The 27039-nt window shown below is 37.1% G+C and overlaps 1 protein-coding gene and 1 pseudogene across 2 annotated transcripts; one reads left to right on the top strand and one right to left on the bottom strand.

The window, feature by feature from the left end:
• Positions 1–323: 323 nt before the first annotated feature.
• On the top strand, positions 324–26465 carry NDUFA9 (NADH:ubiquinone oxidoreductase subunit A9). 2 transcript variants are annotated; one of them, XM_039869064.1, is made up of 11 exons: positions 324–460; positions 6843–7013; positions 7383–7480; positions 10462–10553; positions 11676–11817; positions 14544–14646; positions 16689–16756; positions 17956–18032; positions 21316–21411; positions 23468–23534; positions 26163–26465. In XM_039869064.1, the coding sequence occupies exons 1-11, from the start codon at positions 412–414 to the stop codon at positions 26331–26333; spliced, it is 1134 nt and encodes a 377-aa protein (XP_039724998.1). In that variant the 5' UTR covers positions 324–411; the 3' UTR covers positions 26334–26465. The 2 variants fall into 2 exon arrangements, with proteins under 2 accessions (XP_039724998.1, XP_039724999.1); XM_039869065.1 differs by having other exon boundaries at positions 460–597.
• Positions 13270–13388, bottom strand: LOC120607456 (uncharacterized; annotated as a pseudogene).
• Positions 26466–27039: the final 574 nt, after the last annotated feature.

The following is a 27039-nucleotide window of genomic DNA, read 5'->3' as shown; positions in this document are numbered from 1 at the left end:
TTCTCCCTGTCTCACCATGGCTTCCCTATCTGACACTTTCAGGGAACAATGAACTGTCAGGAAAGCTGATTTCGGATTCTGCAATTTTGTATGCCTTTGAGTCAGTCACTGGTTGAGTCTGAACTTCAGGTTACTCGGCAATGAGACTATCTTTATGGTGCATTCTATAATCAGAGATCGGAGATTCCAACCTCAGGAGTTCTTTTATTTCCCTCTTTCCCCTCTCCACGTTTCCTCCATTATCGCTCTCTCTCACCCTAGCTCTCCTTCCTACTACACTCCACCCCAATCTGATCTGCCCCTTTTCATTCCCAGTTAGCGCCTGCGCAGACAGGCGTGGAAGGTCACTTTTGACCCAGCCTAGTAGCCGTAGTCGGTCTGAGCGCCAGCAGTGGGGGATTGTGGGAGAAAATGGCGGCTGCCGTTCACCCCCGGGTTCTCTGGGCCCTGCCAATGTCACGTAAGTGTCACCGGGAATACTGGCCCCAGATCGGGATTCCGAGACGGGGATCGAAACTTGAGGAGTGGAGCCGTGCTGCAGCGGTCATGCGGACTCCGTGAACACCATTGTTTTTCTAGGTCTGGAGCTGCCTCTCTGTAAGGTTTCTCCTTTCTTTCCCAGCTCACATATTAAATTGTGTTCTTGGGAAGGGATCTGCACTGGGAGAACGTGAGCAACGGGAAGGGAAGAGGAAGAAGTGGGGAACGTGTAAAGGATCGAGAAAATCAGATTTCTTACAGCGTTGTAAGAGTTTGAGGTTACGAGAAATTTGTGTGAGGGCGGAGTGGAAGACAGGATAATGGAGAGAAGATTCTTCATGGATTGACTTTACGACCTTGTGCAAACCTTCAATCGGTCTCTTAAGATCCTTCCTGTTTCAATGGAAATGATAATACCACAACGCCAGGGAGTTTATGAAAAGATTAAATGAAGTAGTATTTTTAAAAGCACTTTCTAAATCAAAAGCATCTCTACAAACGTAGAGTATGTTAGATCGAGGCGCTGGAGCCTGAGGTAGCGAGGGATGCTCAGAGAGAGAGAAGGGTGCAATGAAATGAGCTTGATGGAAAGGAAAGGGAAGAAGAGTAAAGGACATATTAGGATTTGTTCAAGCGTTTTTCATTTAGCCGCCTGTTCTTACTGGAGCTACTATCTTGGTCTTCAAATTGAAAACGTATATTTGCTCTTCCATTCACTAAGGCTAGAAAAACAAGGTAGTTTAATAGTTACACCTCATCATTATTCTTTGATTCTCTACCCTTTCACAAACACACCCCAATCAACCTCCAAAAGTAGTATTTTTCCATAGTGTGTTTTAGTCATTATAGAATATCTTTTTTTTCAAAATTAGCTGCATGTCATTCTTAGAGCTTTTATAAAAAATAGAAATGGGAACTCATTGCAGAGCTATTGAATCAGAATTTTTGAGAGTGGCTCTTTGCACCGTAAATTTTGAAAATCTCCACAGTTCTAGTGTTCAGCTTGAGGTGAGAGTCAAAAGTATTTGGAGAATCCATTTTTATTTTCCATTTGGGGTAGCACTAGCTCCTACATACCACCGGGAAGGTTCTTAGTGCACATCATTTATAGTTGATGGTTTTGTAGCCATGATTTCTTTGCAGACATTTACTGATACTTGTTAACATAATGTAGACTGTGAATGGTAATAACTACTATTGAGTACCAGCTATCTGCTAACCACAGTTCTAGATATGTTTATATATATATATATATATATTTTCTTTTTAACTGTCTCTGGTAAAGTTAGCTTTTGAGTAAAAACGCTGGAGAGGCAAGTCTAGTGTGTAACATAATCAAGACACTATAAAACAGAACTGTAAAACAATTAGATATAGTGAAATATGGAGAGACTATTAAGTACCATAGGAAATCAGAAAAATGAAAGATTGATATCATTTGAAGTAGTAAGAGAAGATTAGAAGACTAGTGAAGAATTGTGCTTCCACTGTTTTTTTTTTTGGAGGGGGGTTGTTATGATCTGGAAAGTCAGAGAGATTAGACATTTTCCTGTCACTGGCGAGGACAAGGGAGTGAGAATGGAATCATGAAGTACTTAGGATGCAGTGAAATGACTACCTATAGATCTGGAATGGGATCAGATAATAGAGGCCTTTGAAAACCGAACAGAGTGTAGACCAGTGGCTTCCAAAGTGGGTTTCGCAAGAGGTAATAATGAGATACAAAAATACAGTATTAGAGCTTAAAAAAAAAAGTTTTCTGTAATAACAATAGCTAACAAGTCATTCAAACTATGTACACTATTCTAAGTATGTTTTATAATGTGTAAAACAGGTTGGTACTACGTAGAACATGTATGTAATTTATAAATAAATAGTGTGCAAGCAAATACGTTTGGAGACTACTGGTTTAGATACTACAGTAGGAAACCAGTGTAACTTTTTGAGCAGAGGAATATAAAGAATAAATAATATTACTCTCCTAATGATGTTTATAATAAATGGAAGAAAATTGAGAGACTGGAGCCAAAGAAGGTAATGACATATTTATCGAGCACCTACTGTGAGTAAGGCACTGTGACGAGTACTTACCTATGTATTACTAATTCTTACATCAGCCCTCTCAAATGTTAGCTCCATGAGGCCAGGGACTTTGTCTTTTTTACTGTGCTAGTCACAGTTTCTAGAATAGTGCTTTGCCCATAATTGTTGGAAAAAACAACCATGTGAGGTTAGTATAATATTACCTTCTGAGGAATTTTGAAGTAGTAATAAATGAAAGCAACTATTATTCATGGAATGCTTAATGTGTGTGGTAATGTGCTAAATGCTTTATGTACATTTACTCTAATCCTCATAACAATTCTTTGAGGTATTAATTCTTTGACTTCAGTAATTGCTCCCATTTTATTGGCTCTGTCTTTTATCCTGTGCCCTCACTTTCTTCCTTACTCATCATTTTAATCATTCCCTTTCATACATTCTCAACTCCCCAGCCTATCTGCTTTTGTTGTTGAAAAAAAAAAAAACTATACTGATTAAGCCAAATTTTCCTTCTATTTCCTGGCTGCCCCTGAGCAGTGGAGAATTGAAGTAGGGAAGACTCCAAACTAACTGACTGGCCTTATTTTAAATTCATAAATACAAATCTCAAAGTAGATTTTCGGTAGACTACAAAGTAGATTTTCAGCATATTTTCCTAGGAACTTTGCTTTCTCTTTCTCCGTAACAATTATTTAACATTGTCAATCTCTTAAAACTTTTAATATATGCTTCTGTCTCGTTCTCAGCTGTACAGAGAAATCAAAAGAATCAGATGAAAGCTAAGCAGGGTTGGGCTTGGTTAGTACTTGGTTGGGAGATCACCTAGGAAGACTAGATACTGTAGGCGTAAAAAATAAAAAAGGGATTGTAAGACGACAAGGTCCTTGCAATCTGTGAGATCAACCAAGGGTTGCCTCGCTTAAATTAAAAAAAAAAAAGAATCAGATGAGAACAATCTCATTTTCTCAGCATAAAAATCTAATAGCTGACCTACAAAAATTCTCCACCTTCCTTCCTATTACAGTAGATGAGGTCCTTCTGCTCTAAGACCAGTTTCTTTATTTTGCATTCGATCTTATCCTCTCTTACCTATTCACTTACTCTCCTGAGTCATTAATTTTCTTTTTTACTAGGTTATTCTGTTATTATGTCAATATAATGTCTCATAAAAAAAAAAATCCCTTGTCTTCATATTACTCTAGTCCCATATTTCTTTACCGCCTTACATCATACCTCCTCAAAAGATTATCGGTACTCCTCTTACCACTTTCTTGCCTCTCATTCTTTTGCTTGTCCCAGTCAGGCTTTCATTCCCACTATTCCAATAAAATTGCTCTTGTTAAGACCATTTACAGCCAACATATTCTAGATCCTATGGTCCTTTGTCCTCACCCTACCTCACTTTTCAGCAGCATTTGATGAGTTATAGAGTTAACTTCAGTAGTCCCCCCCCATCTGCAGTTTCACTTTCCATGGTTTCAGTTACCTGTGGTCAGCTGCAGTCTGAAAATATTAAATGGAAAATTCCAGTAATAAACAATTCACAAGTTTTAAATTGCACGCCATTTCGAGTAGTGTGATGAAATCTTGCACCCTCCCACTCCGTTCTGCCTGGAATGGGAATCATCCCTTTGTCCACTGTATCTGTGCTGTATGCACTACCTGCTTGTTTGTCATTTAGTAGCCATCTTGGCTATCACATCGACTGTCAGAGTTTTGCAGTGCTTGTGTTCAAAGTAACACTTATTTTGCTTAATGTCCCCAAAGAGCAAGAGTAGTGATGCTGGGAATTTGGATATACTGAAGAGAAGCCATAAAAATGCCTCCTGTAAATGAAAATGTATATATATATAGGTAAAAACGTAGTAGTATATATAGGGTTCGGTACTACCCACGGTTTCAGGCCTTCACTGGAAATCCTGGAACGTATTTCCTGAGCATAAGAGGGGACTACTGTATTCTCCGTCAGTCACTTTTTAAATTTCGTTTTCGGATACCTTGCCCCCCCGCCCCCCGCAACCTCACTGGGCTGCTTTTCAGTCTCCTTTGCTGGCTCTTTAGGCTAGTTACTTAACCACTTCAAGCCTTAGTTTCCTTATCTGTAAAGTGGCAATAAAGGTAATACCTATTAAGCACTTAGAACAATGCCAGGCACCTGGTAAGAGCTTTGTAAGTTTAGCTATTATTATGATGTTGTTATTTTGTTATTATGTGTCTGATCTGCAATATTTTTAAAAATTACAGTTGATATAAAATATTATATTAGTTTCAGATGTACAACATAGTGATTCGACCTTTATATAACTTATGAGGTGGTCACCTCGATAAATCTAGTTCCCATCTGACACCATAGATAGTTATTACGTGTAAAGTGCAATGTTTGTTTTTAATTTCTGTGGTTTCAGTAACTTTTCAGTAGGCTAGGCTTTTTCTCCAAATGCATACTTTGGGATAGGGAAAAAACTGGGAGGAGTGCCACTGGAAAGTCATCCCTAGGAAACAGACACAGACTTACTTTCCTACCTACTTTTGATGATTTTCAGTGTTTTATATTAAGTCCAAATTGCACTCTTTAAAAAAATATATATAGAAGAAAACATAGGTGCTAAACTTATGGACCCTGGTCTCAAATTTTATGAATTTGACCCCAAAGGCAAGGGAAGTAAAAGCAAAAATAAATGAATGGGACTACTTCAAACTCAAAAGCTTCTGCACAGCAAAAGAAACTATCATTGAAACAAAGAAGCAACCAACTGAATGTGAGAAGATATTTGTAAACAATATCTCTGTTAAGGGGCTAATATCAAAAATACATAAAGAACTCATACAACTCAATAATTAACTATACAATTAAAAAATGGGCAGAGAACCTAAACAGACACTTTTCCCAGGAAAACATATAAATTGCCAATAGATATTAAAAGATGCCCAACTTCACTTGCTATAAGGGAAACGCAAATCAAAACCACAATGAGATACCACCTCAAACCTGTTAGAATAGCTGTTATCATTAAGGCAAATGAGAACCAGTGTTAGGTTGTACAGAAGGAGCCCCTCATACATTGCTGGTGGGAATGTAAATTGGTACAACCACTCTGGAAAACAGTATGGAGGTTACTCAAAAAATGAATAGAGATGCCATATGACCCAGAAGAGGGTAGCTACCCCAAAATTTGAAAACATTTATTTTTAAAGATATAAGTATCCCTGTGTTTATTGCAGCATTATTCATGATAGCCAAGACATGAAAACAACCTTAGTGTCCTTTGATGGATGATTTGATAAAGATGTGATACGAATATATAATAGACATAGGAAAAGATGAAATACTAACATTTGTGACAACATGGATGGATCTTGAGAGTATCATGCTAAGCAAAGTAAGTCAGAAAAGGACAAAAACCATATAATTTCACTCGTGGGCTATAAAATAGAAAGTAACAAATGAACAAACAAAAAAACCTTGCAGATGCAGACAACAGTATGGTGGTTACCAGATTGGGAGGGGTGTGTGGGGAGGTTGAAGAGGGTAAAGGGAGTCAAATATATGGCGACAGAAAGAGACTAGACTTTGGTTAGTGAGCACACAATGAAATATACAGATAATGTATTATAGAAGTGTACACTTAAAGCATATAATCTTATTAATGAATATCACTCCAATAAATTTAATTAAAAAAAGAAAAAAGTTGTCTACTGACAGCCTTCTGCCTCCCTTAGTATAAACTCATACCATCAACTTTATTTTTCATTCATTATTAGTTTCAAAGTCTGTTTCAGGTAAGTCTTTTGCTATTCCATGCACTGGGCTTATTCATTTCCACCTCGACATTGTTATATGTGTTAAGTGTTTCACATGGAAATCTATTCTTTCTGCTATTACTCTTTAAAACCTTTCTCAAAACACTTTATTCAGACTCTTTCCTCATGATTATCTAACTCATTGTTTTTTACTTTGCATTCTTTCAGTTCCTTTCACTGTAGAGGTTTATATTCTTAATTTGTAACTGATTAGTGTTTTTTTTTAAATGTGATTTATCTTCCTAGGCAAATTATATCCTGTAGGAGAGGGAGTTTATACTTTTTATATATTTCTTTATCTCCTACAGAGTCTTTGTTGCAATAATTCGTGTTTATTATTGTTATTGGAACTTAAATTATAACTTTTAATTTAAAAGTTAAATTTAAACTTTAACATATGTAAATAAAAATACTGATAAAATAATGTTACAAATTTCTAGGAAAAGAAAGTATTTGTATTCATAGTCACTTTTATATTAACATTTTCCATTTTTGTGTATTCTGGGCTTTTGTTTAAGGTTCATCTATTGCTGCAGCAGCCACATCCGTGTTTAATGGCCCACCCCATCGCCAGCTTCATCATGCAGTCATACCTCATGGGAAAGGTGGGCGTTCCTCAGTCAGTGGGATAGTGGCCACTGTGTTTGGAGCAACAGGATTCCTGGGCCGATATGTTGTCAACCACCTTGGTAAGTAAGATTTCTTGAGTTTAATATATTTTAATGCCATTTATCACGGTTACCTAACAAGAAGCCACAAGTTATGTTTCTTTTCATTTTAATAGTGTTCCGAATAACCTCTGTCTTGGATTTATGTGATTTTGGTCTGCTGTGCATTATGAGTACATTCATACTTCCTCATACTTCATATATAGCACATTAAAACAGTAATAGGGGACTCTGAAAAGTTATGACATCTCTAACATGGCAAAATACACTTTTTGTTAAGGATAGTATCAATTCACATATACTGGAATTTAAATATTTACCAAATCACTGTCATATAATGTACCCTTATTATGTTAACATTGTTCCTTGTCTCAATACATTCTTTTTTAGGACGTATGGGGTCACAGATAATCATACCCCATCGGTGTGAAAGATACGACATCATGCATCTTCGTCCCATGGGTGACCTGGGCCAGATTATCTTTCTGGTAAGAGCCTGTATTACTGATTCTGGGAGCCGACAAATGTAGATCACTAAGGTCATTTTGGGGAAAGAGAGGCAGTATAATAAAGAGCACCCAGAGTGGACCAAGGGCATTCTCCATTCACAGGGCATTCTTACAAAGTCTGGTCCAGCAGGTGGCAAACTTTCTGTGAAGGGCCAGATAGTAAATATTTTAGGCTCTGTGGGTCATAGAGTCTTTGTCATTATTACTCAGCTCTGCCCTTGTACCCCAGAAACAGCCATAGACAATATGTAAGGGAATGGGAGTGGCTGTGTTCTAATAAAACTTTATTTAGATAGTTAGACTGTAGGCTAGATTTGCCTGTGGGGTCATAATTTGCCAGCCCCTGCTCTAGACTTACGCTGTCCAGTATGGTAGCCACTAGCCACGTGTGTAGCTATTGCACACTTGAAATGTGGCTGGTCTGAATTGAGATGTGCCATTAAGTGTAAAATGCACATCAAATTTCAGAGACTAGTATCAAGAAAATATACAATATACCGTCAATAATTTTTTACATTTATTACATATTGAAATAGTATTTTAGGACATATTGGGTTAAATAAAGTACATTATTAAAATGAGTTTCACTGTTTCTTTTTATTTTAAATGTGACTACTAGAAAATTCAGAATTGCATATGTGCCTCAAGTTATATTTCTACTGGACAGTGTTTCTGTAGACAGAGAAAATCATAATATAGGGTGTTTTATAACTTGGTTTGCTTGGCATAGACTTAAAATAATTCTTCCCAAGCAGTCCCTGTTGTTATTTTTTTAATTTGCATGTTCTTCCTTTATGCCAATAGTTGCCAGTGGGGCGAGGCAGGGGGAATGGAGTCGGGGAGAACATTCAATGGAGTGATTAAAAATATGTGAGCTCTTTTGATTATCACAGTTACTGGAGACCTGACTGATTTATTAGAGATGCCTAATATCCTACAGTGCACGGGACAGTCCCTTTCCATAAAGGATCATGCTGCCCCGAATGCCTGCAGTATTCTTGCTGACAAGCACTCTGGGCCTTGATGCTTGGGTCTACTCTTCTTTTCACTAACTTTTCTTACTTTCATCATCCTATATGGAACTGAGTTCTTAATTTGCACACTTTCCTCTTTTAAAAAAGATTTGATAAACATCCTTAATTTCTGATATTATTTTCATACAGATTATTTGTGATCTCTTTAAAGTTTGACTTACTCTTAATGGCTTTTTCATTTATTTTTTATTGAATGTTCACAAGCTAAGTATATTTATACTAGAAGTTTCATGTTTCTAAAGTGTTTTTTTTCCCCCTCTTAAATATCTTCTTTTTCCTAGTTCTTCATAATTTAAGATTATTGGTCACCTTGTCAGTCCCAAAATTAAAATATTTCACAAATGATTGGTGAAAACTTTTACAGGCTTGCAAATGTGGAATCATTGGAATTGAGCCATAGGACACGTATTCCATTCTTTCCACAGTTATTTATTGAATGTCCACTATGTTTTCGGCATTGAGCTAAGCTCTGAGCATATCTTGATGAACAAGTCCACAGGGAGTTCAGTCTTAACAGAATACAGACACTAAGCACATAACTTTGAATATAATAATGATTATGAAAGGGGAAGTCCAGGGAAAGTATAATGGAGGTGAACCTCACTATATTATTGTTGTTTATTTTTGAAAAGGATGGGAATTTTGGGGTGTAGGATGCTGATTTCTCTGCTTCAGTCTCTATTTGAAACTGCTGTCTGAGTGACCACTGGTCTGACTGTGGCTCTTGGGCTTTACCCCTAGGAATTTGGTTTCCATTTGATTCCTTCTCTCCAGGCCTCTCTTGGGCTCTTTATTTATTTAATGCCGCAAGCTCTTCACTCTCGAGTGATTTGGGATTCTTTTTCTCTCACTCTTGCCATCTTTGCTGAAAAGGCCTTTTTTAGCTCTTTATGTGTAGAGCTGCTTTTTTTGATAAGTATGTCACTAACTGTGCTGCAGATTTTATGTGTATTTTACTTGATCTTCATAGCAACCCCATGAGGTAAGCTGTATTTTCAAATTTTACATGGAGGTTGGAGAGATCATACAAATGGTCTTTTCGAAATTACACAGGCATTTGAGTATGCTCACTCATGCTCACTTGTGTGTCCACACTCACGCTCACACCCACTCGCACTTGCATGCTCTCCCCCACTCCCGCCCTCATTCCTTCCCTCCCTTTTTCCCCTCCCCTACTTTCTCTTGTCCCTTCTTTCTTCCTCTCTCACTCTCCCTTCCACTCCATTCACTCATACATATATACTTATAGTATTTGACCCTATGAAATTCTTATTATCTTCCACTGAAATACTTTAAAAATTCCATTTTATTTTAACATAGAAAACTCTGTACCTTTGCCTGGGGTCACTTAACCCCAGTCACTCTTTTGGATAAGGATCATGAATCTGACCTAAGTCCTAAATGATACTCAAAAGTATAGTTCTACACCGAAATCTGCCATTGGCTCACCCTGAAGTTTTAGGCAGGTCACTTCTTTCTGAATGTTGTTTTCATGTCTTTAAAGTAGAAGTGACTAGATCTGGGGTTATAAAGAGGAAAGAGTTAAAAAGAAATAAGTAAATGGTTATATGCTCTCAATTTATTGTTAGCCTTTAAGAGACCCTCTGTCTTTAGTCTGTAACTGCTTGCTGCTAAAAAGGGAAAGTCACTTTACCTCCCAGATGATCCTTGGTTCTTTGACTATATTTCAGAAAGGGAGACTTGATTACTGGATTCCTTTATAGACTTGCGGCAGTTGGGTAGACAAAAATTGATATGTCCCATTAAAAACGAATAGTGTCGTTACTAGTTTTATCATTTGATTACCTGAATAACATGTACTTTCAACTCTCTGTCTCCAAAAGAGTGGGGGTGAGCCCCTACAAAAGTGTTACGTGCTATGGTGCACCCTTTAGTTTTTTATCCGATCGACTATTGCTGTTATAGGAATGGAATGGGAGAAACAAAGATTCTATCCGAAGAGCAGTAGAGCACAGCAATGTGGTCATCAATCTTGTTGGGAGAGACTGGGAAACCAAGTAAGTCTTTGACTCATTTCTTCTTTGCACAAGCTGTCTTAAGGTTCAGTAGACATTTATAGGGTACCGTCTATACGTTAGGTATTGTAGTGGTGACATTTTTAATTAGTCCATCAATAAGCATTGGTTGAACAACCATTTACATACCCACCATTTACTTACCTAGTGACTGCCCCCCACCCCCCCGGCCCCAGGGATTTAGTTGCATAAGTTTAGTATAGGTAAGATAAGGAGTGTGATATGCTGCCCATAAAAAAGCCCATATAGATTGTGTCAGTGTGGTTGGTGTCATCAGTTTGACACGATGACAGGTATTGGTCCTGTGCTTGTATCTGTCCAGCTGGGATGGGATTAAGTAGGAGAATTTTTGTATTTCACTGTTCAGCAAGATGGACATTGGTTTTCCAGTATGGACAATGTCCTGAATCTGTTCTTCACATTGTTAATTGAAGGTGGCATGAGTACTGCTTTGAACAGTTCTTTTTAGCCTTTGCATGAGTCCTTTATCAACAAATAATGTTTGACTCCTGTAGTTCCACACCACTTTATTCACACCTTTTTTGTAGCATTTATTAAAATTTGACTTAGATTTATTCATATATGTCTGCCTCATCAAATGTTCTTAAGTTCTTTGATGAGGGTATTAGTCACCTTTATATCCTCCTTAGTGACTAACACAGTGCCTTAAACAGGGTAAGCCTTTAGTTATTGTTGGATTAAATTGGTGACTGACTTTTTAGTTTTTTCCTTCCCCCCTGAGGGAAACAAAGGCCCCACATAAGTAGTAATTTTCCTTCCAGTCCCAGCACTAACTTCATCCCAACTCATAAGTGCAGACAGTGCAGTCAGATGTTTTTCAAGTACCTCAGCCTAGGGATTCCTTGAGAACACAGAATATTACACATGCTGCTTTGTAACTGATAGTAAGGCTTGAATTATGTACAGTAATAATAGTGAACAGTGAAAAAAGATTTTTTTTTGATTTTGGGTTAAATCATTGCTGTTTAAAAGTTTAGCTATTATGAATTTCAGCAGCAGTATGAAAACCAGCTTGAGATAAAAAGCTTTGAAATCTCGAGTTAGGTGTTCTTAGCTGATCCCCCTCCCTCTTTTTTCTTCCAGAAACTATGATTTTGAGGATGTTTTTGTGAAGATTCCCCAAGCAATTGCTCAGGTGTCCAAGGAAGCTGGAGTTGAAAAATTGATTCACGTTTCACATCTGAATGCTGATATTAAAAGCTCTTCTAGATACCTGAGAAATAAGGTAAGTAACAAGTTGATTTGGGAAGTGGTTCACAGAGCTGGAGTTTACTGGCCGCTTTGAAACATGAGTTACATGAGAAGGGTTTCTCATGTTTCCCATTGACATATCCAGGATTGAAAGAGGTTTCTAATTCTCCATACCAGAATTAGATTTGTGTATGTGATGGGGTGTGGGGGTTGGGGTAGTGTTCTTTCATTTTGGTTGAGTGCCTTCTGTTTACAGGGAACTATGCTAAGGGACTTCAAAGATAGAGAAACAATATTATTACCTGCCCTCAAATGCGTAGTTTCTTGGGACATAATAGCATTACACAGTAAACATCATAAAAGATAGAGTATGATTTCTGCCCAAAAGAGTCATACTTGTGTCACCTCCCAAGGCTAAGGACGATCTTTTTTCTCAAACCCCTTGTATAATCATGTTCTTATGCCACTTCTGAAGGGGTGATGTGAAGACTGAGAATGATCACAGAGTTCCTTGACAGTGACTCCAACTTTTTGACTTACTGCATTCTTTTATTGAATATATTGTTTATTAAGCACGTACTATATACTGCATGTTGTATTAAGCACTGGGGATACAGTAGTGAATAAAAGAGACATGGTCTTAGCCCATATCTAGTTTCCAGTCCTTTGAGGAAAATAATTCCAAAGGCACCAGGTATTGCAGAATAGCAAACAGTGCCATAGGAGCCTAGAATGGGGGAGAAAGGATATCTATCAGTTAGGAGCATTTAATTATTAGCATTAGCAAATCCAGTGTAAACTGGCCTAAACAAAAGGGACTTTATAGGCCCATGTATCTGAAAAATCGAACAATAGGGACCCTTAAAAATATTGGTGTCAAGGTTCATCAGGAGTGCAGCTTTGTTTCTTTGTGATTCTTTAAGCTTCCTTTTGTGTAAGCTTGGTTTTTCATACTCACAAAACTGCCTGACAGCACATCAGGGCCTCACATTCTCATACTGCATTATAGAGAGAGAATGTGTACATTGTGCCTGCTTCTGCCCTAGCATTCATAGAATCATCTGAATATATGATTGTTTGGAAGGAACGGGATTGAGGGAGTCTGGTGAGAAAGAAGAGTCAAAAATGTCCAGCAGGATGGATGGCGATACTGTTGAATAAGATGAGAAACCCTTGAGAAGGACCAGGCCTTAGGGCAGTAATTCTTAGCCTTAGCTGCACATTACAATCACTGAGGGAGCTTTTGCCCAGGCTACACCAAGACCAATTAAAATAGAATCTCTTAGGATAAAACTTGAGTGTTTTTTAACTCTTCCTAGGTAATTCTAGTGTACAGCGAAGATTGAGAAATACTATTTATGGAGAATGGAAGAGGATGATCCAGCTTTTTTTTATTTGTTTATTTATTCAGTCATTCATTCATTCGTTTATTTTGCTATTCTTACCTGTTCATTCATTCATTCATTTATTCGTTCATTCACTTTAACACCTACAGCACCTGGTATTCCTAGGTGGTCTCCCATCAACATACTAACCAGGTCCAACCCTGCTTAACTTCCGAAATCAGACAAGATCGGGCGCATTCAGGGCGGCATGGCCATAGACTAAGGATGATCCAGTTTTAGATTCGGGTTGCATTTCATATGTATGTCAGTCATCCAGATAACAGTGGGGAATGGGCTTTCTGATCCTGCAACCCAGAAGAGAGGTCTGGGTTAGAGGTATAAATTAGGGAATCAGCAGCATTTGTTATTGAAACAATGGGTGGGGATATGATGGCCTAGTGAGGAAGTATAGATTGAGAGGAGAGGAGTACCAGTAATTAGTGGTCTCGTAGACCAGGAGGCACCTGCAAGAAACAAAAAGACTGAGTAGTGGTAATGACGAGATAGGGAAATCAGAAGAATAACGATATAAAGAAGCCAAGGAAAGACAGTGTTACAAGCAGGATCAGTGGACTAGGGTTCCTGAGAAAGTTGAGAAACATATCTCAGGAGCAGATAAACAAAGAACATGCAGGCTGGAAATAGGAGTTTGTAATCTAGGAGTAGGATGTCTTCATTTAGTGATTCAGAAGAAGGGCACTTAAGTCGTTGATAGGGTCTGAGCCTGACTGAATTGACAGTGTAGGAATGGAGTGAAGAGGTGGTCATTGGAGTTGAGAAGCTCAAGAAACTGAGAGGTCCAAGTCCTTTTCGAATTTGGTGTCACCCATAGTGGTGGTGTAGGTGAAAAAGAAGTTGGGTGGAAAGGAGGACTGAACGAGGTGCCGATGTCTGCATCGAACAAGAGGACTTGTCTAGGAAATAGGTGGATGACAACAGGTGAGGGGAGGAAGATTAAGGACCCTCTTTTCGACTTCTTCTGAGTAGGTATGTACTGCTGCAACTTTGATCAAGGTAGTGCATTTCAGCACTCTCCTTTCTCTGGCAGGCTGCTAGGTGGTTGACAAACAAGAGAATCTGTAATTAGAAGGAAAAAGAGAGGCTAGAAAAATTCTACTCTGGGTTTTCTCTTATTGTGTAAGCTTCCCTAGACTAAATATGAGAAGAAACCCAACAAGAGCTGTAAGAGACAGGGTATTTTTATGTGTGATTTTTTAAAAAAAAATTCGATGTAACTGAGTTTTATGAATAGTATCATTACTTTAATCTGAATGAACATATGACCTTTGTAATACAAGTAGTGTCCCGATAGTGGAAATAATGGAAGGTTTCTTTTTACTCATCTCAGAACTCTTTTATTTGATTGTTTGTTTAGGCTGTTGGAGAGAAAGAAGTAAGAAATGCATTTCCAGAAGCCACTATCATAAAGCCGTCAGACATCTTTGGACGAGAAGATAGATTCCTAAATTATTTTGCAAGTGCGTATTCTTTCTTAATGGTAGAAGAGAGGAGAACCAGTTAACCTTGTCAAAGTTAAGCACAAGCTAACAATGTTCTCTGACTTGACAGACTGAAATTATACTTTTTCTCCCCCCAGTTGCCTTTTGCTCCCCAAGGTTATTATATTTGTCTAGTCAACATGGTCCTTCTCAGGATTTTTGTTGCTTACATTAAAAGAAGCAACTTAGATTCATTGAAAGAGCATGTACTTGAAAGTCAGAGACCTGAGTTAAAATTTTGGCCCTGAGACTAACTAGCTCTGTGACTTTGGCAAGTCTCTGAGTGGCAGCTTCCTCATTTGTTAAAATGGAGATAATAATGTCTACCTCAAGAGTGATGTGTTAATTAGATGAAGTAGCCTGTATTATATCACTTGGCACATATTTAATGCTTAAATATTGGCTTCATTTATACTTTGCTTATGAAGCCGGTTTCTTTACTGCTTTCTCACTTTCTCTGATTGCCATGTCTCTAAGACTTAGATGTTGATTTTCAAAGACAAAAAGGTAGTATACTTTGTCAAACACATTAATAGATCTTCCTTGTTAATGGCAATTTCTATGGAATGGGATTAGAGATTAATAAATATTAATTTGACCATTGATAAACTAAAAGTAGTTGGTATGTAAACTAATTTCATAGGCTGGGAGATATTTTATGTTTATTCTCAGGGTTTTTGTTTGTTTGTTTACTAATTAGACTTGTCTTGGCAGAGAAAATCAGTGATTAGATTTTTGAGATTTTAGGGGTGAAAAAATGATTTTCCTGTACTTCTATGGGGGCAGGAGAGAAGAATACATTTTTAAGTCTATGATAAGAAACCATCTTTAGTTTCTTATTTTACCGAATTACGAGTTACCTCTGTTTTCTTCTAGGATTTTATAGTTTTAGATCTGATGTTTAGGTCTTTGGTCCATTTTGAATTAATTTTTATATATGATGTAAGGTAAAGGTTCAACTTCATTCTTTTATATGTGGATATCCAGTTTTCCCAGTCCCGTTTGTTGAAAAGACTCATTTCCTCATTAAACAGTCTTGGCACCTTGTCAGAAATGTTTGACTATTTATACAGGGGTTATTTTGCTCTGTTCTAATAATCCATTGGTGTATATGTCTGTTTTTATACCACTGTTTTTATCCCTACACTGTTTTGATTACTAATAGGCCTTAGAAAGTATGATACCTTCAACTCTTTCAAGATAGTTTGGCTATTCAAGGTTCTATAAGATTCCATATAAATTTTAGGATGGAGTTTTAATAGGGATTGCATTAAATCTGTAGATTGCTTTAGGTAGATTTGACATTTTAACAGTATTGTCTTCCAATCCATGAGCACGGATGTCTTTCCATTTATTTCTGTCTTTTAAAATTTCTTTTGGCAATGTTTTGTAGTTTTCAATGTGCAAGTCTTTAGCCAACTTGGTTAAGTTTATTCCTGAGTATTTTATTCTTTTCGATGCTCTTATAAATAATTTCTACTTTTGAAATTTTTTTTGAAAAGTTTTTTTTTGCCTTTACATTTACTCTACTTGGAATTTGATTTGTTTTGCTTTATGGTGAGATGTAAGCCATTTCTTTCTTTCCTTTTCTTTTATTTTTTTCCCAGATAGTAGAATGCTTGTCTTAGCACCATTTCCCTCATATTCATGGTACTGCATTTATCATATACTAAATTCCCATTTTTACCAGCATCTTTTTTTATATTCCTACTTAAAATGGAGTGCAGTTGGAGTCCAGTCTTGGGAGTGGCCACACATTTAGCATTGTTGAGTAGAAGACAAGTAGCCAAGCCATTTGATCTTTTTCCTTTTCTCTCTGTGTCCTTAAATGGTTGGCCTTTTTACTTTCCATGTTTGTTGTCTGAAAACCAAGTGGCTGCTCATTAGCTTCCTCAGAGTCAGTCACATTTATTTCATTAATTATATTATGCAAAATGATTCTGTTAATCTGGAGTACCTGGAGGTTGGTGAGTCTTATAGCTCCTTAGGCTTTCTAAGAATAGTTCTCTTTCTTCTACCAGATATTCGCTGGTTTGGTGGTGTACCTCTTATTTCCTTGGGCATGAAGACAGTGAAACAACCAGTATATGTAAGTACCCTGGAGGAAGAGGCTTTAGCTGAATTCAGGTTGAGGTGATCAGTTTTCTGATTTTATCCTAATCCTATAACTCTGTCATTTTCTTCTTTGTCAATTTGCTTCAACTGGCTGCCTCTCTGTTTACCTAAGAGGTACATGTATTCTCTGTGTCTTTACTTGCTCATTCACTTAAGAATAATGTCTTGAATCCTTAATGTGCTAGGCACACTGTACATGCCACTGAGGATATAAAGGTATTAACCAGGCAAACACAAATTGCTATCCTCAAGTTGGTTTTAGAGTTAGGTCAGCCAAGCAATTATCGTGTAGTGTGGTAAGTGCTGTGAAGGGGAGAAGGGTTTAAGTAATTATATCAGAGGGACACCTAATCCAGACTTGAGGGCCAGCTCTGGAAAATGACATCTAAGGTGAGACCTTAAAAATGACTAACAGTAAGTCAGATGAAGCAGGTTGAGGAAGAGTATTCCGTTCAGAGGAAACAGTGTAAACAGGGACCCAGAGGTGAGAAAGCATTTTGAGGTATATATTATGAATTAGGGTTTCTCAGCTGTGGCACTAGTAACATTTTGGGCCAGATAATTCCTTGTAGGGACTGTTGGAGAATGTTTACTAGTATTCCTGTCCCCAACCACTAGATGGCAGTAGCAACAGCCCCTTGTGACAACTAAAAATATCTCTAGGCATTTGCCAAATTCCCCTGGGGGCCAAAGTCAACCCAGTTGACAACCATGGAGTCTACAAACATAAAATTATTTTCAAAAGTCAAAGTAGTATAATATTGGCAATTCCATGTAGTTCAGCCTAACAGTTTGTGATAGCTGAGTAACAGCATTAGGAACCATAAGGAATGAGATTGGAGAGATAATGGGCAAAGGTAAATCAGAAGGCCTTGGCAGCCATCTGAAGATAAACACATTCTGACTGGAGAAAATATTTATGTGAACCCTCCAATGTGGAGATTATTTGAGCTCCTGGGAACTGGGTCCTCGAAGAAGCTTTCTGAAGACAGGCAATGCCATTATCTTAATTTTTTTATGGTCTTGTGTGTGTGTGTGCGATTGATGTGACCTGCTTTCCCTTCGTTCTTCTCTCCCTCCCTCAATCCCTCTTTCCTTTCTTCCCTTTCTCTCCCTCTCTCTCTCCCCGGCCAACCCAACAATTACTTAAACACATGTTATAATTTCTTATAGGTTGTAGATGTATCCAAAGGAATCATTAATGCAATTAAGGAGCCAGATGCCAGAGGGAAATCTTTTGCCTTTGTTGGGTAGGTGGCTAGAGTTTGACTTTAAAATTGTGGTACTTGTTAAAATGAAGGAATCATAATGATTTACAATAACAATAATTTCTAAATATGTCACTAACAGATTTATTTGTTACATTTTTATAGTGTTTTTCTTCCACTGTATTTATTCCATAAACCTTATTCCCTTAGACCTTAGGCCAGTGTGTCTCAAACAGCTGTCCAAAGGCCACCATTATCAGAATCTCCTGAATGATTTTGTGAAATCAGAATATGAGGGAACCTGAGAATCTGCTTTAATCAGTGGTTTTTCTCTCACCAAAGTCTGAGAACCTCTGCCCTAGACTATTATATAGACTTAGTCCAGTGACCTACAAGTATGATTTTATGCTCTGCCAGTGATGTTTATAATACATTATAAAATTATATTGCTATAATTTCTAAAACACAAACAAAACACTTTTAGGGATTCAGTACAGTTGCAAAATCAAATTAATTTTGTTAGAGTACCTTAATGCCTCCAAAAGGTTGGAAATGGCTGGTTTAGGGTACAATACTAATGCCCTGCAGGACTGATGTTTTGTTACATGCTCTCTTTGTTCAAATTTGCTCTCCAGAAAAAATAGGACACAGTTAAGCGAGGTGCCTTACCTGAAATTGTTAAATTATGTCACAGCTAGGTTTAGGACCTTTTTACTGAATTAACTAAAACTGAAAAACTAAGACTCAGTCTACCAAATCTAAAAGTACCAAATCCACCTAATAATTGGCTCAGAACCCTGTCATTCTGTGAAAGAAACTAATGATACCCAATGTTCTGTGAAATGTGGGAATCTAATTCAACAATTCAGACATAGCCTAATTTCTAAGAAATATTTGCTTCTAAAAAAAGAGACACTTTCTCTCTAAGCCAGATGCATAATATTTATTTCCAGGATTATGAATCTACACATTATTATGTTTCACTATTATTACAAATTTAGTAAAATTTGTGTGTGCATATGCAAAAAAATTATATTGTGTTTCCATGTCAACTAGCTGCTGCAAGACACATGTCTCTCTTTGAGTTCCCAATTCGGTACATTAACATGCAATCAGTTATATACCCTAGGAAAGTTAGTCACAAAAAATTGAGTTCACCACAGGTTTCATAAAACCCTCCACTGAAAAGACATCAGGCTTTAGTCAAGAGGTGCTTAGACATGTTTCCAAGGATTAAATGAACAGAAATGGCTTTATGACCTTTACTACTACTCAGTGGAATAGCTCTGAGATGAGTTAGCCATTTTCTTCTTTCGTTTAGCCCAGCAACTCCAGTTTCTTTGCTAGGCGTTAATAAGTCCTATTTGTTTGGCACAGTGATGGGTCAAGTTACTCTAGACATGGCAGTGTAGGCATTTATCCTTGTGAAATTGTAAAAATGTATCTACACTTCTCTTTTTGTCTCTTCAGCTCCAGGGGAAAACTTTGCTTGTCTCCCTGACACTTTGAGGCTAAGGCAGAGGCTTCTAGGTTTTGCATAGTTATTAATTACATGATGTCGGTTCATTCTATATATCATTCATTCATTAAATACCTTTTGATGCACACATACAATGATGAGAACTAGTAAACAAGTTCAACAAGATGACAAGGTACAAGATTGACATGTAAAAATCAATTTCCATATGTTAGCAAATGAACAATCTAAAAATCAAATTAAGAAAATTATTTTAATCACAATAGCATAAAAAAGAATAAAATACTTAGGTATAAATTTAACAAGAGAAGTATAAGACCTGTACACTGAGGGAAATTAAAGAAGACTTAAAGAAATGGAAAGACATCCTGTGTCCATGGTTTTGAAGAGTCAGTAGTATAAAAATAGCAGTTTTCCCCAAATTGATCTGTATTTCAACTTAATCATATCAAAATAAGATTTTTAGCAAAAATTGACAATTTGGTTCTAAATTTATAATATGCAAAAGGCCCACAATAGCTGTTTGTTTTGTTTTGTTTGGGCGAAAATGTTAGAATGATGAGGTTCTCACTAAATTACTTTCATTTAGCTCTCAGCTATCACAGGCTGAATTAGGAAAACGAATTAAGAAAGTAAGTGAAGAGGTATTAAAATGTATTATAAGCATTAGTAATTATTAAAGCTAGCTTATACAGGTACAAAACTGTTCAGATTAATGGAATAGAATAGAAAGTCGAGAAACAATCTCATGTAAAACTATAGGGGGATTCAGTAAATGATGTTACGTCTTTACCTTACAACAATACAAAAATTTGTTTCAAAAGGAACTTATTTTATGGATTAAAGAAACCAAAAGCATTAGTAAAAATATGTGGAAAGTTATGTCACTGGTGACTATAAAGGGATTTTCTAAATATGAAACCAAATCATAAAGTAAAAGAAATCAGTAGTTTTGATTGATTGAAATGTTTGTATGCTGCAAAACACCTAAACATTAAAAGGTAAAATACAAACAATAAAAGATTTTTCCAACTGTATCATTAAAATATAAAGAACTCTTACAAATCATTCTTATAGACAGGGACACCAGGAGGAAAGAGAGAAAAGAAAGAAGTGTAAATGGCCAAAAATATGTGAAGAAAAAAATAATATTTAGTATTAAATTAATGCTAACTAAAACATCGAGGCATCTTTTTACGAGGCACATTGGCAAAATTTTGTTTATTTTTTATGACTAAACTTTTTTGGTGAGGGGGCTACTAGCATTTTATGCAAATTGATATAACCATTTTAGAAGACAGTTTGGAAGTATTCAATAAAAGCCTTAAAATTTCAAAATGTACGATGAGCCAGTTCTACTCCTAGAATGTATTATAAATACATAATTATGGATAAGTATAAGTATTTACTACAATAATGTTTATTAAAGCATTGTTTTATAAAAGAAAAATATTTTTAATAGCTTAAATATCCAAAACTGGGAATTGGTAAAATAGGATTACGTGCAGTACAATATGTGCAGCCATTAAACATGCACTAAATATTATATTTAATGACATGGAAAGATGATTGTGATTTAATGTCAGATGAAAAAGTCATTACAGAATAGGATGAACTGTGTAATCTTACATTTATAGAAACAAAAATGTATATGTAAGGCAATGAGAAGGATATTTGTTAAATGTATAAACTATCTTTGTTGAGATTGTGATGATTTTTCTTTGTGCTAATTTGTATTTACTGCAGTGCATATGTATTCGTTTTCAAAAGAAAAATGACATTTTTTTGTCAAATTAAAAAAAATTTGTAGGAGCAAATAATTTGAATAACTGAATTTTCTTTTGGTAGGCCTAATCGGTACCTCCTTTATGACCTGGTGCAGTATGCTTTTGCTGTGGCTCACAGGCCCTTCCTTCCATACCCTTTGCCACATTTTGCCTTTCGGTAAGTATAGCCCTTCTTTTTGTGCCTTCTAATATCGAGCTAACTTGATACATTTGTTGGTGATGCTCTCACTTAGGGAGTAAGTGAGTATGTCTGGTACAGTGCAGTCTCTGAATCTCTAGCTAGGATGTGCCCATGATGTCTTGATGTTAGTCTAGGAAAAAACCAGAAAGAGAAATGTAGATTATTGTGGATGAGAAAAACAGTGTGTGTTGAGAGGTTAAATCTGCAGTTCTTCAAATTCTCCAATTAAAAACTACTAAGTTTTAATTTGGAGAAGGATCTTGCTTGGCAGATTGAGTAAAGGAGCTTTCAGGTTTCCCCCTGTTTCATAGCACTCACCTAGAAATGGCAAAGGGATCCTTTTTTGTTAAACCAGTCTGGTCATGCAGTTGAGAGAAGGACCTAAGTTGATTCAGAGTTTGCCTTTGGTTGCCTTATCTTTTCCTGCTTCTTGGTTCACTTCTTCCCTTTGTAGATTTAGAATCTCAGAATTATGCCACACACTAGTGGTCTGGTCAGGGATACTTTCACATCCAGTTTGCCAGAGATTGATTTATAAACCAGCATGGCAGTTCACTTCATATGATTTTTTCATTCATTCATTCATTCAACAAACATTTATTGAATGCCTACTATGCCATAGGCAATGCGCTAGGGACTCGAGATGTTACAGTAAACCCTCTAACAGAGGTAACAGAAAAATAGACAATTAGAATGCAGTATGATGATAACATACCGAGAGTGTTCTATTTTCAGGCTGTCTACTTCCTCATAGTGAGTGGAAGAGGAAGGCTGAGGACGGAGTGTGAGGGATACCTCCATTTAAGGGACCAGCAGTGTAAGATAAATTTATCAGAGAGGGTGAAAGAGTTATCAAATGTTTAAGTGAAAAATGAAGAGAATTTGGAAGCCTAGATACTAAAGGAAGGGGATCATTTTAAGGAGGGGAAAATTGCTATTTGTTCACATGTGTATCGTGAACACTTGGAGAAGCACTCTGTTAATATTTGTGGAGTGAAATGCTGGAGAAATGTCAGATAAGATAAAGGACTAAAAAGTATCCACTGGAGTTGGTAGTGAGGTCATTTGTTTGCATTGCAGTGGAATAAGGGTGTAAGCCAGATTGGAGGGAGCTACTTTCTTGGTTGTGCATACAGTTGAGAGTTTTCGTGGAATTGGCATATGCACATGGCATGGCCCACCAAAGACACTAAAATAGATACCAGAAGTGATCTGTTAGCATAGAGCCAGAGCATAGAAAGTTGGAAGCTTTGTAAGGGGTATTTTTATTAAAGCTGTGTTAGCCCAGTAAAGTGCCTTTTTCTGCCATTGGAATAGCTCATATGGAATCCAAGGCTTTATATGTTCCTAGAGAAATCCTGACCGGTCTTCAGCTTCCTTTTTCATTTTTTTATGCCACATGAATAATGCTTTTTTTTTTTACTTTTTAAAAAGCTGTGGAACCCTGTGTTCAGTGTCTCTTTCCATAAAGGCCCACTAAGTAATCAGATAAAAGTAGAGCTAGTCTGGCTGTACTGATGGGTGATACTCAGAACATATTCTCCCTTGCCCCCAGTCCTCTTTGGAGATTCCAAGGAATTCTTAGGGTACTTTGTATGCTAGCTTAACACCCACTGCCCCAACAGTACTTTTGACAGAAATTCGATGCCCTGCATCCTTAATGGTAGCATATTTGAATGTCTGAGGCTTAGATTGAATTTCAGACTTCACTGAATGTTGGATATTTTTTGTTTTGTTGTTGGTGGTGGCTTTATTTTAGTTTTCAGTTTTTAAGATTCATTGTCTCTTTGGTAGAGAACAGAGTGCCAGCAGTTACAGTGCTCAGGTTGGCTTAGTTTGAAAGGGAGGTAACATCACAGGTAGCGGTGCCAGAATGTTCTTAAAAAAAAAAGCCAACAAAATTCAGTGAATTTCCTGCCTCTACAGTATCCTCTCTTCCTGTGGTTCTTATAGGTTAGTTTGGATATTGGGCATGGAGACATTTGGGCATGGAGACATTTATCACATGTGCCATGTTTATTCCTTTGTACAGATTGATAGCACGACTCTTTGAATTAACTCCATTTGAGCCCTGGACAACAAGGGATAAAGTGGAGCGGGTGAGTATCTCTGTAACAGATACAGAGTTGGAGAGACAGATAAGTTAACAGAAAGTGAAAGATTTATATGATCTGAAGAGAAACCAGAGTATAGAGACAGGTAAATTAGAATTGATTTTTGTTTGCTTGCTTCCTTGGTTGTTTTCATGCTCCTTGTCTGTTACCCATCTGAGGTCAGCCCCTCTACTTGTGCACTCAAACTCATCCACTCTCAGCCTGCCCCAGGGTGTGGTTCTCCATTATCTTCTCTCTGACATTATCAACTTTTCTTTCTCCATTGGTTCATTCCCATGAGCATACAGACATGCCTTAAGAGCTCCTGTTTTTTTAAAGTCAGAGTCCTCCCTTTTCCATTCTGTTCGTCCCTTTGCATCATAACTCCTCAGAAGAGCTGTCTGTACCTGCCGTTGACAGTTTCTTACCTCATTCTTTCTTTAACCCACTCCATTCAGGCTTTTATTCCCATTTCTCTTCTAGAACTGCTCTTTTCAAGGTCACCTATGATCTCAATTCTGCCAAATCCAAGTCAGTTCTCTGACCTCAATCTCATTCCATCTATGACATGCTCTCTCCTTCTTAAAGCCCTGAATTTCCATCTCTTTTCTGGCCAGCTCCACATTCTCTTGCTTTTTCTCTTCTCACTAGGCCATACTTTGCGATCTGCCTTCCTGATTCACCCTCTTCCCCCCATCTCTAAATGTTGAGGGACCCAAGGTCTCTATCCTCAGTTCTTTTCTATCTTTGCTCATTCTCTTAATGTCCTTCACCTAGTCCCATGCTCCAGCTGCTATCTGTAAAGCTCATGGCTTCAGTTTTACTTCCAGCCTTGAACTGTTTCCCCCAACCCAGCTGCAGTCTCTTTTATCAATTTAGATATATTATTGGTCTTCTGAAATATAACATGTCCATAAATGAATTGCAAGCCTGCCTCTCTCATTGCAGTTAATGGTATCACTATTACCTCTGTTGCTCAAGTCAAAAATGTAGAGATTCCCCTTGATTTCTTTCTTTCCCATCCAGTTTAGATCTAAATCAGCACTCTCCAACAGAACGTTCTGCAATGATGGAAATGTTTTGTAATCTACAATGTCTAAGATATAACTACTAGCAACATATGATTGTTGAACTCTTGAAATGTGACTTGTTGACTAATAATATTTGAATTTTATTTAATTTTAATTAATTTAAACTTAAATCACCACATTTGGCTGTTGACTACTGTATGGGACAGCACAGCACTACACCATAGGCAAGTATGATTCTGGCAACCCCCAAAATATATACCAGATCTTAAAGCATGTCCCTCTCCCTCCCTTTTTACTCATCTTTTTATTATGAAAACATTTATAATAGTATTGAAAATTTTCAACTTACAGAAAGATAAAAGAAATAATAACTCATCCAAGAGGGTAGACTCCTCCTTTCTTATTCTCTTGACTAGTCTCCTGCTGCCTCTCTGTTCTCTTTATAGTGCGTTGAATTTCAGAGCTCTGGCTCTTTCGATCTTGTTGTCTCCCCTGCTAGTATTCCTTACTGATCATTGCCCACTGTGTGTAGATAGAAATGTTTCTAGGGAGGACACAAAATAAAAAATACTGTATTGGACAAAATAAAAATACCTTTGAGGACCTGTTGACCTTTTATCAACAAGAAATGGCCAGATTGTTCTCTGAATGTTACCTAAAAGCTAAAATAGCCCTTAGGGAACAGATGTGAATGGGCAGCAGTTATCCTCCCCTCTGACAGGTTGGAAAGCTAAGACCATTTTCAAGGCATTCCTTTTATGTTCATGAAAGATCAGAAAGGGGAACTGATTGTCAGAACACTTCAGTGTATCTTACATTAATGTGCCTCTTACATTATAATTGAAAAAGTGTTAATACAGTAGGCTGAATGGGCTTTAGATTTGGTTTGGAGGTTGCTTTATAGCACTCATAAAAGAATTGCAGACTTTGTTGGGTGGAAGGATAAAAGATTGATGCTGCTCTATATGCAAATTTATTCTCTTCTGTGCTTTTGGATGATTGATCTGAGATCTTTGGAAGTCTTATAGTTCATTCTCCTTCCCCAGAGACAGAACAGGTTTGGATTTTCTATCTACACTGAGCATTAGTCAACCAGATTAAGTATAGCAGGAGCACAAAGGTTAATGGATTTTTTCTTAATGAGCAAGGACAAATGCTAATTATCTTCTTAATTCAACAGTTAAAACTGAAGCAGAACACGGGTACAGGGAGAACTGGAGAATAGGTTAGCTCTGCCTTAGTACCTATTTTATTCTTATACCCTCCTTTAAAGTGATGACTTGCGCTTCTCCACTCTAGATTTATTTCCATTTAAGTCTGTAGAATGACTCACTTATAGGCAGTGTCCTATGCTCATGGATAGTGCTGGGCACCTTTGAGCTAATATTTTGTGAACTTGCTTTTTTTTTTTTCCCCTAAACTCTTTTTCTGCGGTCTACTTTTACTGAGTTCCAGGAATCAAACACTGCCACATATTCTTTGAAAACAGTGAAGTCTCTCTAATGGGACTCAGGGCATCTCTAGTGCTGAAGTGCTTGCTAGAATAGCACTTTGTGTCCTTGCCAATTTTCAGTGCTCTCTGTGGTTCTTTGTTTATTCAAAGGTTAACATCACAGACCTGATATTGCCTCACCTGCCTGGCTTGGAAGACCTTGGCATTCAGGCCACACCCCTGGAAATGAAGGCCATCGAGGTGCTGAGGCGTCATCGCACTTACCGCTGGCTAGCTTCTGAAGTTGAAGATGTGAAGCCAGCCAAGACTGTCAACATTTAGTGGCCCCTGAGCTGCTCTTGCTTTTTGGTGTCATTTGGGTCACTAGGCTAGTGACCAGCCCACTTCCATCAGAGAATCCTGTAAATAGTAAATCAGATCTCTCTATTAAAACATCTGAGGTTATATTCTGTACCAGCATTTTCTTTCTTGATTTATAAAATTATGAGACATTCGGCCATTTAGAATTTGAGCATAATTTTCTTTAAATATATATGTTTAATAATGACATATATATATCATTTATCCTCTGAAATGCTGAAGGATTTGAATTTCCCTATGTCAAGCCACTTGACATTAATATTATTTGACATTAATATTTTTAATGTCAAAATATGACTACCACAAGTGATACATGATTGTCTTTTACTATCTATTAATTGACAAAATATACAGTGTTCCACAACTAATATAAATTTATTTTTTAAAAAATTTATTGTAATGACATCTACAAACATTTAAAAAATTGTACATACATATAAAACATTGTCTGTAGACATGGATTCTCAGACTGCTTGTGGTAATTCCATAGTCCCCTGCTCAGATCTGAACTACCTGAGGCCTCTGTCCCCCACTGTTAGAACAGCAACTGGATGATTACACATAGCCAGATGTGGATTCTCTCTCATGCAAAGGAGGTGCCCCAGCCTCTGCAGTAATCTCCAGGATTTAGGACTTGTACTTTTTACTAAGTTATTAATATTGCAGC

This window comes from Pteropus medius, unplaced genomic scaffold, assembly GCF_902729225.1.
Source record: "Pteropus medius unplaced genomic scaffold, Ma_sr-lr_union100, whole genome shotgun sequence".
NCBI classification, from domain to species: domain Eukaryota; kingdom Metazoa; phylum Chordata; class Mammalia; order Chiroptera; family Pteropodidae; genus Pteropus; species Pteropus medius.
This window is presented reverse-complemented; position numbering and strand designations above follow the sequence as displayed.